The sequence below is a fragment of the Engraulis encrasicolus genome, chromosome 3 (assembly GCF_034702125.1).
Source record: "Engraulis encrasicolus isolate BLACKSEA-1 chromosome 3, IST_EnEncr_1.0, whole genome shotgun sequence".
Classification (NCBI taxonomy): Eukaryota; Metazoa; Chordata; class Actinopteri; order Clupeiformes; family Engraulidae; genus Engraulis; species Engraulis encrasicolus.
In genome coordinates this window covers 58,000,734-58,014,680 of record NC_085859.1, presented here as the reverse complement: position 1 = coordinate 58,014,680, position 13,947 = coordinate 58,000,734, and the positions used below count along the sequence as shown (strand labels likewise).

At 45.8% G+C, this 13,947-nt stretch overlaps 3 protein-coding genes and 2 non-coding genes across 5 annotated transcripts in view; 3 read left to right on the top strand and 2 right to left on the bottom strand.

The window, feature by feature from the left end:
• The window catches only part of anxa1a (annexin A1a), a 124,457-nt gene that overhangs the window by 66,510 nt on the left and 44,000 nt on the right, over window positions 1-13,947 (bottom strand). The window lies entirely within an intron of this gene.
• trnat-ugu (transfer RNA threonine (anticodon UGU)) lies at window positions 541-613 on the top strand. The gene has a single exon. It is a non-coding gene; the product is annotated as a tRNA-Thr (tRNA).
• On the top strand, window positions 872-944 carry trnat-ugu (transfer RNA threonine (anticodon UGU)). Its single transcript has one exon. It is a non-coding gene; the product is annotated as a tRNA-Thr (tRNA).
• LOC134445162 (uncharacterized) lies at window positions 1,106-9,089 on the bottom strand. Its single transcript, XM_063194247.1, has 6 exons — window positions 5,351-9,089; window positions 3,546-3,939; window positions 2,868-2,951; window positions 2,676-2,735; window positions 1,936-1,944; window positions 1,106-1,297 (listed from the first exon to the last, which is right to left on the bottom strand). Exons 1-6 carry the CDS (start codon window positions 6,244-6,246, stop codon window positions 1,106-1,108), a joined length of 1,635 nt encoding a protein of 544 aa, XP_063050317.1. The 5' UTR covers window positions 6,247-9,089.
• Window positions 9,272-13,947, top strand: part of LOC134445161 (GTPase IMAP family member 8-like) — a 36,364-nt gene continuing 31,688 nt past the window's right edge. The window contains exons 1-2 of the mRNA XM_063194246.1: window positions 9,272-9,315; window positions 10,676-10,813. Coding sequence (XP_063050316.1) covers window positions 9,272-9,315; window positions 10,676-10,813 — 182 coding nt within the window. The remainder of the gene's footprint in view (window positions 9,316-10,675; window positions 10,814-13,947) is intronic.

Genomic DNA, 13,947 nt, shown 5'->3' with positions numbered 1-13,947 from the left:
GTTTGTGTCACACACACACACACACACACACACACACACACACACACACACACACACACACACACACACACACACACACACACACACACGCACACACACACATACATACAGGGAGAGAGAGAGAGAGCTAGACGACTTTCAAGATGGTTGACTTTTTTGCGCAGTTCTAGAATAGAGAGTAGTAGATAGATATTTTCCAATTATAGCACGCTGATATCTTTGGAGGCCAGCGCCTCCAAGATGGCCAACTGCAATACAGTCTATTTCATTTCTTAGTAGCCTATGTGAAGGGGGTTGTTGACATGCTTATGATGAGGTCAAGGGGGTGTTTGTTCAAAAAATGTTTGAGAACCGCTGTTCTATCATCAATGACTCCTTGCAACATAGTCACAAGGCCACAAGCACAAGGGAGGATGTGAGTTTCGATAATGGAATGGGTCCTTGGTTTTTCTCACCCTCACTGGCAGAATTGGTGAATTTGTCATACTCATCCAAGGCATAGCTTTTTTAAGTAACCATTGTCAGCCCTTATCAATACATGGCTTCATAGCTCAGTGGTTAGAGCACTGGTCTTGTAATTCTGGGGTTGTGAGTTCAATTCTCACTGGAACCTAATATCCATTGTGATACTTTACAGCTAACATAACTTGATCGGCACCACATTTGCATCTTGCAACAACAATGAGAATGTTGGTGATTTAAAAAATATATATGCCAAAGGCCTTGGGTTCCACAAAGTGCAGTTACCTTCACCAACATTCTAAAAAGAATAGGTGTTTCTCACCTTAAATGGCAGAAATAGCTGTGGGTCATATCAATCTGAGACACGTCTTTTTTATTTGATACAATTTGTTAATTTGCAAAGGCACCTGGCTTCATAGCTCAGTGGTTAGAGCACTGGTCTTGTAAACCAGGGGTCGTGAGTTCAATCCTCACTGGAGCCTGTGACAGTCTGCACTTTTAAAGCACGACTTTGGCGATGGTCTTTGGATGTTGCACTCCCACCTTGCTAACACCATGAGAATGCTGGTGACTTTAAAACAGGAATTCAAAAGGCCCTCGCGGGGGCGAGTCTAAAGTTGCGGAAGCAGATACTCCTGTACCTCTACCTGGAGGGCAGCAGGCTGAACAGCTTGTATGCGTTGTGGTATACATCACTGCCAATCATCAGTCCTTCATAGGTGAAGCAGGTGGTAAATGTCTTGCTTGAGGGGAGTGGGGTCCCAGAAACCTTGTTGTAGTCTGTGCAGCTTCCACCCCACATAGTGATGATGAATCTATGGAATTCGGTGACACACTGGAAACAACATAAAAAAACAGGAGATATATATATATTTATTTTTATTTTTTTATTTTTTTTAAAGCAGGAGATATATACACAGAAACATACATAACAATCTCAAATTAAATACAGATTCAGACATTACAATGGCTTTCCACTTGTTGCGGTATTTGGGGAAATTATGTCACAATTATGATACATTTTTTAGTGTACTCATCCCTCTCAACTTTCAAGCAGTTTGTCAAGGTCAAGGTCAAGGTAAACTTTATTATCCCTCAGGGGGAAACTCAAGTGGTCAACATTTCACATCTCCTCAGGACATACTACAACACATAGACAGTAGACGCTGGACATACCACATTAAAATAAATAAGGGATAAGAACATTTGATGTAAAATGAAATAACAATAACAATAGGTAAAAACAATAGAAGTAAAAACAGTGCTGTGTAAAAATAGATAAAATGCATTAAATAAATTAGGGCAGGTGAGAGAACTAAAGTGCTGAAGTTGCTTTGGGCTTGCTGTTATATAGCCTGATCGCTGTGGGTAACACAAAAACACAAAATAAACAGGCTACAATGAGCCTAAATAAATATACAAAAAAATGAACTAGTCAAAGGCCCATGGTGCAGACTAAGCTGCCTGACTAACCTCACACAGCTGAGGATCAATTGGAGGAGCAGAAAGGATCACACCTTTCACCAAGAAGCACTCTCCCCAAACCAAGGAGAGTAGAGACAGGAGAGCTTACTGACGTCATAACAGCGTAGTACGAAATGATGGCGAGGGGAGTACGGAACTTTTATTCTTCTTCTACGGTCAGTATTGGACGCATCAGGGAAGCATGCAATAGGCCCATATGTTACGTCCTAGTCCAACGTACCAGAAATGGAAGACCACAGAAACGGAATCAAGTTTTACTTAGATTTATTATTTAAATGTCAAAAGTGGTAAATGTTGAAAATGAAGTAAGTGGGGGATAAATAAAAGTGTGTGTAAAGTGTGTGGATGTTTGTGAATGGAAATCAAAGTGTAAAAAGGTGCAGGAGAGGAGGAGAGGCGGCGGCCTCCAACGCTGCTTCTGGCAAACTTTTGAGTCTTGTCAATCACAGTCAACGCGCCGCACCTGGGTTCCGGAAACCCGTGCTGCGCCTACAGAGGTGCTTACGGTAAAGAGCGGGGAGGAGCCCCACGGGTCCGTAACACCTCCCCCCTTAAGACAGAGACCTCCAAGGTCTCTGAAATCGATAAAGAAGCCTAGCACCAAAAAAAAACACATAGGTCAATACAAACAAAAAAAAAACCTCAGAAAAGGTTTGCTGTCTAGGGGTAATGATTATCAAGTTTAGAGACTAAATGACAAAATGTCTTCGCAAGCCCCATCCCTCTACCCTCCAGGGGCTCCTACCACCACACCCCCCCATACCCAGAGCTCCGGCAAGTCCCGGTACCTGGAAAGCCAAATTTAAAGAGAACAGGCAGAGGAAGGGAGGGTGAAGCCAGAAGAGGAGAAAGAGACAAGACGAGATTAGAAACACTCAATCCGGACCTCCCGGAGCGCGAGACAAAGCGTCTGCCATTACGTTGTCCACGCCCCGGATGTGCCGGATCTGCAAATTGTATGGCTGTAGAAACAAAGCCCAGCGCATCAGACGCTGGCTTGGACTCTTAAGAGAATGAAGAAATGTCAGGGGGTTATGGTCCGAATACACAGTAATTGGGACCGCACCCCCAGCAAGATAGACATCAAACTGCTGTAACCCCCACACTAATGCCAAAGTTTCCTTCTCTATAGTTGAATAATTCAACTGGTGACAATTAAACTTTCGTGAAAAGTAACACACCGGCCTCTCCACCCCTTGATCATCATTTTGCAGGAGTACGGCTCCAGCACCCACGTGGCTGGCATCGACCTGCATCTGAAAGGGATGGTCAGAGCGAGGTGCCATCAGAACTGGGGCAGAGGTCAGCAGCAGCTTAACATTATCAAAAGCGGCCTGGGCGGCCATAGTCCATTCAAATCTAACACTGGCCTTTAACAAATCAGTTAATGGAGCTACGACTGTGGAGAAATTGGGGCAGAAGCTACGGTAGTAGCCCACCATTCCTAAGAACCGTCGCAACTCAGGTTTGGTAGTTGGGGCGGGGAAATTATCAATGGCGACTACCTTGGCTTGGATAGGTTTTACTTGTCCCTGCCCGACAACTTTCCCCAAGTACACTACAGTTGCCTGGGCCAACTCGCATTTGGCTAGATTTACAAGTCTACCGAACAGGGCTCGGATACGGGCCAAGTGTTCTTCCCAGTCATTGCTTACCACGACAACATCATCAAGGTACACAGCGCACCCTTCCAGACCCGAAACCACACGATTCATGAGTCTCTGAAACGTGGCAGGGGCGTTTCGTAACCCAAAACTCATTCTTGTATAGGAATACAAGCCGGATGGTGTTATAAAGGCTGATATCTCTTGAGCACGAGGTGACAAAGGGACCTGGTAATACCCCTTTAAGAGATCAAATTTGCTCACAAATCTGGCTGCTCCTACACGGTCAACACAGTCCTCGACTCTAGGGAGGGGAAAAGAATCAGGTTTAGTGATGTTGTTCAGTTTGCGATAATCAGTGCAAAACCTATAAGTTCCATCTGGTTTACTCTTAATAATAAGAGAAGAAGTAGACCTGCTGGCCAGATGGTGCAAAGACAACAACCTCCTGCTGAATGTCAACAAGACCAAGGAGATTGTTGTCAACTTTCAGAGGGTCCAAAAACAACTGCCACCACTGACCATCGACGGTGATGCTGTGGAGAGAGTGAGCAGCACCAAGTTCCTTGGAGTGCACATCAGCGACGACCTCTCTTGGACCACCAACACTACATCACTGGCGAAGAAGGCCCATCAGCGTCTCTACTTCTTGCGCAAACTAAAGAAGGCAAGTGCTACACCCTCCATCATGACAACATTCTACAGAGGAACCATAGAGAGCGTCGTGTCCAGCTGCATCACAGTGTGGGGAGGAAGCTGCACGGAGAAAAACAGGAAGACACTCCAGCGTGTTGTGAACACAGCGAAGAAGATCATTGGAGTACCACTCCCCTCCCTGCAGGACATTTACACCGCACGCCTCACCCGGAAAGCACTGATGATCATCAAAGACACAAGCCACCCTGCACACAAACTGTTCAGCCTCCTGCCCTCTGGAAAGAGGTACAGGCGCCTCCGTTCCCGTACCACCAGGCTTGCAAGCAGCACGATGCATCAAGCAATCAAGATACTGAACACTCAACCCACTCTCCCTTCACTGTCAGCCTCTAGCCAGCCAGGCCACTGACAACGCTCCCCCCCTCATCCCCACCACCATATCTGCGACTGAACATTCCACCTGCACTACTACATCTGTGACTGAACTTTCAACCTGCACTAACTCAAAACATACACATGCACACACACACACATACATACACACACACACACACACACACATACACACAAGCACACCGCACTTTCTGCACTAAACCCAAACATACACACACTGACACACAACTCAGACTCACACACACACACACACACACACACACATACACAGGTACACAGACACACACACAGACGCACACCGCACTTTCTACCTGCACTAAACACACACACACACACACACACACACACACACACACACGCACACACGCACACAAAACACATACAAACACACACACACACATACTGCTGCTGGTGTATTTAATAAACCTTTTTTAATTATTTATTTTCTTCAAATGCTACTATTACTATGTCAGAACGCTATAAAGGACTTTTAGAAAAAGCACAACAAAATACCTCCTCTTAATGTATGTTCTCTACAAGTCTTCTGTTGTCCAGTCTTGCACTTTAAATGTCTGTATGAGCAATGTCTATGTCCATACTGTCTTATGTCCATGTATGAGTACTGTCTATGTCTATACTGTCTATGTCCTTACCTAGATTAGTCTATGTCTGCATGGGAGAGCAAGAAACGCAATTTCAAATTCTTTGTATGACCAGTGCATGTAAAGAAATTGACAATAAAACTTGACTTGACTAATATGCATGGTGATGCCCAGCTTGAATAGGAGGGCTGTGCCAGTTCATTATCCAACAAGTACTTCACCTCCCCCTCTAGGTGTTGCTGTTTCTCAGCTGACACTCTGTAGAAGCGTTGTCTTATTGGCCCAGCATCACCAACATCAATGTCATGCTCAATTAAATGTGTGCATGAGGGTGTATCTGAAAACAGAGAGGGAAAGTCAGACAACATTTTTTTCATTTCAGTAGCTCTGTCTGCAGACAAATGGCCAACTAAGGTATCCAACTCTGCTAGTTTCTCAGAATTTTTCAGTCGGGGGAGAAGCATGCAGTCATCAGGGCCCACCACATCCTCACCCCCTTCTGCCACTAGGAAAGGAGAGGCATGTGATGCCTCGACAGTTGCAGCTATAGACACAGACTTAACCAGGTCATCAGTTTCTGCTGCCCCAGACCCTGAAGACCTGGTGTAATAGGGTTTCAAAAGGTTAATGTGACAGAGTTGAGTGGAACGCTTGCGATTGGGTGTTGAAATCATGTAATTCAAGTCAGACACCTGCTTGAGAACAGTGTATGGTCCTGTATACTTTGCAAGAAATGGGGAATTAGCCATTGGCAGTAAAGCTAACACCAGATCACCGGGACTGAACACCCTAGGTTCAGCCCGGCGGTCGTACCAACTCTTCATCTTTTTTTGTGCTTTAGACAAATTCTCTGTGGCCATCTCACAAGCTAGAAACAGTCTGCGGCGAAATCCATCAACATAATCAAGCAAGTTCACAGGAGACTCTGGACACTTTAAGTCACTCTGTAGTACTGCTAAAGGTCCACGAACTCTATGGCCAAAAACTAAATCATTTGGGGAGAACCCTGTACTCTCCTGGGTCACCTCCCGTGCAGCTAGCATGAGCCAAGTTACCCTTCTTCCCAATCTCTGTTAAGCTCCACACAATAACCTCTGAGGAGTGATTTCAATGTCTGGTGAAAACGCTCCAAAGCTCCTTGGCTTTGAGCGTGGTAAGCACTACTACACTGATGCTTCACTTTCAGCTGCTCCAGTATTTCTCTGAACATGCGGGACGTGAAATTGGAGCCTTTATCACTCTGGATGGTCTGGGGTATGCCAAAGATAGCGATAAACTGAGTAAGGGCCTTCACCACTGACCTAGTTGAAATGGTACGCAACGCATAAGCAGCAGGGTATCTTGTGGCCTGGCACATCACAGTTAGCAGGTAAGCACATCCTGACTTGGAGGGGGGGAGTGGTCCAACACAGTCTATGATCAAATGCTCAAACGGTTTACCTATGGATGGTATTGGGTAAAGTGGAGCTGGCTTTAACACCTGATTGGGCTTGCCCGTTAGCTGACACACATGGCACGTCTTAATGAAGCATGACACACTCTTCTTCAGCCTAGGCCAGTAAAAGTACTTCAAAAGCCGGTTATAGGTTTTCCTCACTCCTAAATGCCCCGCTACATCACCATGAGCTGTCTTGAGAACCACTTCTCTGAATTTAGTTGGCACCACTATCTGAAACACTGGATCCTCCACCCCTTTGTCAGTGTGGTCGGACCACTTTCGCACCAACAGCCCATCCTGCACAAAGTAGCCCCTAGCTGCACTGCGCAGCTCTTCGGGTGGCAGAACCCACTCAACCAGCTCCTTTAAAGTTTCATCTTCCTTTTGAGCTGCAGCAAAATCACTGTGAGATAGTGGAGAAGGTAGGTTAGGTAGCATAACAGGCTTTAGCTCTGTCTGAGGAACATCAGATGTGCGGCTCATAGCCCGCGTCACGGCACATGCTGGGAAAACATCAGGCACATTTTCATTAGCTTCATTGGCATCAGGGATAACGGGAGTGGTGTTCACAATTACAGGTGGTGGTACACTGCCCCAAAACACGCTCTCCTGCAAGATTATTCCCCAATAGGAGATGAATGCCCCCTACTGGTAAAGAAGGGCGGACAGCAATGTTCACCTCCCCCTGCACCAGATCAGACTGCAGATTAATCTTGTGCAGAGGAACAGCAAGAACCTCCAACCCAATTCCCCGTACCAAAACATTATTCCCAGTGCTAGTTTTTGTCGAAAAGGGCAACACAGACTCTAAAATAAAGGATTCGGATGCCCCTGTATCTCTGAGTATTTTGATTGGCACCTGAACAGAGCTGCCAACTAAGGAAACCAAACCGTCAGTAATGAAGGGAGTGTAACCATTACCGTCTGCTTCAGTAGAAGAACTCTCACCACTGCTCTCACCAGTTTCAGAGGAACTCCGGCCTGTCTGCTGGGGTGGATTCACTGTGACAACAGGTTTACAATCCTGCTGGAGAGACATGATTTTAGAAGTTATAGGCCTACTCGGCTCGGACACAGCCAAGCTGACCCCCTTAATTGCATCATTCACATTTTTCAGTCTCTTCCCTTTCAACACTGGACAGTCTTTCTTCCAGTGCCCCTTCTCCAGACAGTAATGGCACACACTCTCATCCTTACTCGGACTGGCGGGTGTAGAACCAGAGTTACGAAAATTGGTTGCGCTTCTATTAGAGTGCGACCGATTGGCATTTGGATCCACTCCATTTTTAACCTGCGAACCAAATGAACGTGGTGGAGAAAATCCCGAATTTCGGTTATAGTGGTTATTTTGTCCGAAACGTTGCTTGTTATGGTCTCTGAAATTATTCTTGTGTATCAGAGCGAAATCGTCGGCCACGGATGCGGCTTCAGCCGCCGTTTTTAAATTACGCTCGGCAATGTAAGCTGCGACGCGCTCAGGGAGGATATTTCTAAATTGTTCTAAGACAATCAGATTAGACAACTGTTCAAAAGTGGTAACATTAACTGCAGAGCACCACCGATTAAAGTGAGTGCTCAACTCCCTGGCTACCTCGGTATAAGTCTGTTTGTCTCCTTTTCTCCATGAGCGAAATTTCAAACGGTAAGCTTCCGGGACCAACTCGTACGCTTTAAGCACTGCTTTTTTCACTTTCTCATATTCTTTTCGATCAGTAGCTGGCAAAGCGACAAAAGCTTCTTGTGCTTTATCTACCAGTACACTCTGAAGTAGCAACGTCTTCTCGGAATCTGACCAGTCACGGTCAGCCGCCACATTCTCAAACAAAGTAAAGAAAACATCTGGGTCCTTTTCGTTAAATTTTGGAATTAATTTGACCATATTGGATATGTCAGGAGGGCGCGCAGACCCCCGTGATGCAGTAGTTCTAACATCATCGGCCGACAGTTTGCCTTCGCCTACCAGCCTTAACCTTTCCAATGTTACATCGCGTTCCAATTTCATTTTTTCAAGTTCATGTTCACGTTGCGCTTCCCTTTCTCTCCGTTGGGCATCGCGCTCTTGCCGTTCCGCTTCTCGTTCAGCTTCCCTTTCCCTTTGCTGCATTTCTATAAGCTCTTTTTGTTGTTCAAAGGAGAGGGTGCATGTCGCCTCCTTTAACAGAGACGGAGACTTTGCCCCATCCTCTGACTCTGGCATGGCTACAGCAAATGGAGATGGGAGAATATTTCTGACAATTAATTCAGCTTGTACGGCAGCCTGTAGCTGGGCCAATTTCGCCGTTCTTGGCAATCCTAAATCGAAACAATAATGCTGACCAACTTGACGCAACTGGTCTTTGGTTAACTTATTCAAAGTCTCCACTGACGGTGACGCAAAAAACTCGTCCAAAATAGCCATACATTTACAGTGTATTTCCTCAAATGACAGATACCCCAATAGGCAACAAAACAAAATCAATTTCTTTTTTTGACTTTTTTTTCTTGTGAATCTAAAGTGTGGCCATTACGCTGCGTCGCAAGACCGAGACAAATGGAGTTGCCCTGCACGACACGATACTCCTCTTCCGTGCAAACCCCGAGGACAGAGCTCTTTATTACACAATATCAGTAGAGCCTTCTCCCCCGACAAAATGCCGTTAAAGTCGGACATCTACGACCGTGCCCTCCGTCCAGGGTAAGCACAAAAACAACAAAACCAAAAATAACAAACCATGCAGATTGGCAAACTCCCAAATTACTTAACAAGTACGTCACTCAATCATGCAAACGCAGCGCAGACACACACTTACCAATTAGGCCACCACCGCGTCTTTTGCCTGGCTCAGAAAATGCCTAGGCACCGATGAACAAAATTTCCTCCTCGTCTCCCGCACCCAGAACAAAATGTCCAAAATGAACCAAAATTTACTTGATCCGCTTGTGTCTTCCCAATAAACTTCATGCAATGTATCGTAACTTCACTTACCAGATACAAGGCATTCCAAATCAGTCCACAATTTCGAAGGACCTGACTTGCTCATTAACGCCGAGGCAATGCAACACAGAGCCCATCGGCGAGCAAACACTAGGCTAGTGTAACGGAGGCTAACTAGCACAGAGTTGGCGTGGAACGTTGGTAAACCTCCCTCCGATAGCTTCATACAGTCTCGTGCCGTTGGGCCGAGAGACTAGTCTCTTGGCCCAGCGGTATCGTACTGTGTCTCCCATGGCCGAACCGATGTAGTNGACGAGGTCGCACGTTCGATCCCCGAGGGGGGTGAACAGGTGCAAGATGACCTTCGTCACAGTGGTGCCGTGACCCGGATGGGAGTGAGGTTTAAGGGGGAGAGTGTAACGGAGGCTAACTAGCACAGAGTTGGCGTGGAACGTTGGTAAACCTCCCTCCGATAGCTTCATACAGTCTCGTGCCGTTGGGCCGAGAGACTAGTCTCTTGGCCCAGCGGTATCGTACTGTGTCTCCCATTGCCGAACCGATGTAGTTGACGAGGTCGCACGTTCGATCCCCGAGGGTGGTGAACAGGTGCAAGATGACCTTCGTCACAGTGGTGCCGTGACCCGGATGGGAGTGAGGTTTAAGGGGGAGAGTGTAACGGAGGCTAACTAGCACAGAGTTGGCGTGGAACGTTGGTAAACCTCCCTCCGATAGCTTCATACAGTCTCGTGCCGTTGGGCCGAGAGACTAGTCTCTTGGCCCAGCGGTATCGTACTGTGTCTCCCATGGCCGAACCGATGTAGTTGACGAGGTCGCACGTTCAATCCCCAAGGGGGGTGAACAGGTGCAAGATGACCTTCGTCACACTAGTTCTAATTACTAATTAGGCTACCAGCGTTTCAAATCCCGGACGAGCCCCCAATTCTGTTACGTCCTGACCCAAAGTCCAACGTACCAGAAATGGAAGACCACAGAAACGGAATCAAGTTTTACTTATATTTATTATTTAAATGTCAAAAGTGGTAAATGTTGAAAATGAAGTAAGTGGGGATAAATGAAAGTGTGTGTAAAGTGTGTGGATGTTTGTGAATGGAAATCAAAGTGTAAAAAGGTGCAGGAGAGGAGGAGAGGCGGCGGCCTCCAACGCTGCTTCTGGCAAACTTTTGAGTCTTGTCAATCACAGTCAACGCGCCGCACCTGGGTTCCGGAAACCCGTGCTGCGCCTACAGAGGTGCTTACGGTAAAGAGCGGGGAGGAGCCCCACGGGTCCGTAACACATACGACTTTGTTGCTGTCGACCAACGTTGACGGAAACACGTGAGCGAGAACTTGTTGTCACGATGTGGGTGTTATTAAATACAGCGCATTTACAGTCGGCCACAAATATGAATGAGGCGATGAGCTCGGAGGAGTGGGGGGACAGGCAGTGAGGAGGAGCTGAAGTGGGGACCTGCGCAAACTTGTGTAGAGGTGTGAGCGTTGAAGGGGATAAGCAACTGCAGAGGTTGCAAGATCTGACCGCATTCATCCCATGATAGTTTGACACCATGTGACATGTCACCTCATCAACACAACATCGACGAAATTTCGAAGTTTGACAGGAAATCTAACTGTCATGCAGCATTTTCATCCAGGGTGCATTGCTGTCTACATGCGCACGTATGCGTTGACGTGAACTCGATCGCACCTATTGCCACTTCCGCGAGGGTCGGAGTGTGGAACAGGTCATAGGACAGCGTGAATGTTTGTCAGCTGTCCTTAATTACCTCCAGCAATTACTGCTGACCAACAGCTGCAGTTAATTTGGCCACAAATTATCCATCATGGTGTCGCCCCCACTAACCATGCGCAAGGGAGTACGGAGATTGTATCCATCGCACCCACTGACCAATGACCATGTGCAAGGGAGTTAATTTTCCATGCACTCGTGTCCTCAGGCAACGCCCCCGTACTACACCGTGGCCAATGCATTTCTCCCCTAGAGATTGTTCTTCTGTCGAGTTTCTTTGAACCAAAGAAATCATCAATCAAGCATCAATCATTATAAAGGACACCTGGGCACGCCCTGAAATTGGACCATTCCATTTGTAACAAAGAGCAGAGGTGACTACAGGCAATCAGACATTAAACATGACATTCTCAGGAATAAAATGGTACCACACAATTACTTAATTATTTCAGGCCTTACACAAAATGGTAGTGCACAAGCACATACACAGACATTAGCGGCAATGCTGATGAAAGACATAACCAATTAACCAATCATTCAATTAATTAGGTCAATTTCCTCCGGGTGCAAGGTTGTGTATACACCAACCTGCCCCAAACTAAAGCCTTCTTACTACAGGCAGAGAGAGTTTATGGGTAATACGAGAGAGGAATCTCGCTACTTTTTCCGGTTGGTACTGTCCACTAAGTGGCGCCATCCAGACAGCGCAGAGGAGCACCAAGGAGCGCAGAGGCTGTTGAAATGAATGGGGTCGCATGGAGCTCAACCACGATGCTGCCATTGCTTTGGGAGAGAATTGGTATCATCGTTTCATTTTATTTTTCCAAAAGGCAGGATAGATTATCCTTTCAAACAGCAGTTAGTTTGAATGTTTAAACTTGCTGGATCTTTGTAAAATACGTCTTTATTGTCAATATGACGTCACGAGTGGCTTCACACACTGCGTTTAGATTGGTCGGCCGGCTGCATTGCTGTGATCACGACGACCGTAAAGCAATTTTGTTAGCAAGATGCTAGCGGAGCCTGACTCATAAATGCCAACGCTGTAGGAAATCAGAAGGACATAATTCCCAGGTTATTGTAAAATTTCATTGAAATCCACATTGGTTTCACAGAACTTACAGTAATATTGTCAAGTTTCAGCAGACAGCGAGCACAATTGTCAGTTATTAGCGCCAGCCTTATGACATCTGCTGTCTCGACAGCGCTCCCTAGGTGAACTGCAGGCACGGGTTTGAGGGCGAGATTCAACACTGTATGTAAACCCACTGTGCTACAGGCTTGCACCTCTTTTGTCAACAAAGAAAGTGCTGCAACACTGGTAGATCACAGTTTTAAAACACTAAAGGAACACTCATTAATGATCTTATTGAACATTTAAAAGCCAAATTGTTACACTGAGAGTTAGCAGTTGTGTGTAGAATGTAAAAGGTTAGTCTGTTAGCCAATTTAGATACGTGTTGACCCATGAACTAAAGTGCAAGAAAACAGAACACAATTACACAACACAAGGTGTAATCTTACACACAAAAGTTTGATTGAGTCCTTGAGCACACAGGAGCACCGCAGGGAAAGCTTTGAGTGACATGGAATGTGCAATGGCGGCTGCCATTTCAGACGCCGTGACAAGGCTCACTCTGGTCGCATTGTCACATTCCCCTACATAACAAAGCTAACTATTCATTCCTAATCTGTCATTCATAACCCTATGCACTTACTTTATTCTGCTTACACACAATCAGTAGGTCTTCAGTTTTACTATGGTTTACTTGTATACAGCTGTCCTCTGTGTTCACCCCACACTCTGATACACATGGATACACATTTGGATAAAGTGTCTGCTAAATGCATTGTAATGTAATATAATGTGATAAAATCACAACATCAAAACAACAACTAAACTGTAAGATAACCTTCATCTACTTGCTGGGTTAAAAGATGTCAAGTAGACATATTCTTTTCAGCTTTACAATGGACTGTACAGGGGTGATATTTGTGTAGAGATCTACAAACACAACTGGGAGGTTAGCATGGTCCATTCTCCAGGAGCAGCACTGGAGTATGTACACAATGTGTACGGTGTGGGGGAGTTAATATGTTAAGGTTGAGAAATATGGTTAACTACTTCTACTGTGATCCACCTTTGTGCCTGTTGTTTGGCGCAGTGGTCAAGTTGCTCGACCTGCATTCATAGAATCACAGGTTCAAATCCTTGCAGAAGCGACTTGATGCTGATTACACTGAGATTGACAGGTCAGGGAGCTGTCTGTTATGAACCTGGCTTAGTGGTGAGTGTGACAGATTAGTACCAAGCACATTGCAAGTTCGAAGTCGGGTAGTGGACAATTGTTTAATAGCCTCTTAGAGTGTCCCATGAAATTCATCTACACAGTATCTTTCCTTTAATTTCCACACATCTGTTAAACTTGATCTGAGTGTTTTACAATCACAACTCAAACACATGATGATTCACACATCCCGTCGTGTTTATTGAAACGGATACAAATAACAAGAAACAAGAAAAAATGTCAAATTAAATCAATGCCTGCCGTGCTGCATTGCACAGCAGATGGCGCCAGCGAGAACTGTTCGTAGAGGCTTCGAGAAATGAACCCTTTGGTGAACCTTTTGGCTTGAAAGCCTCA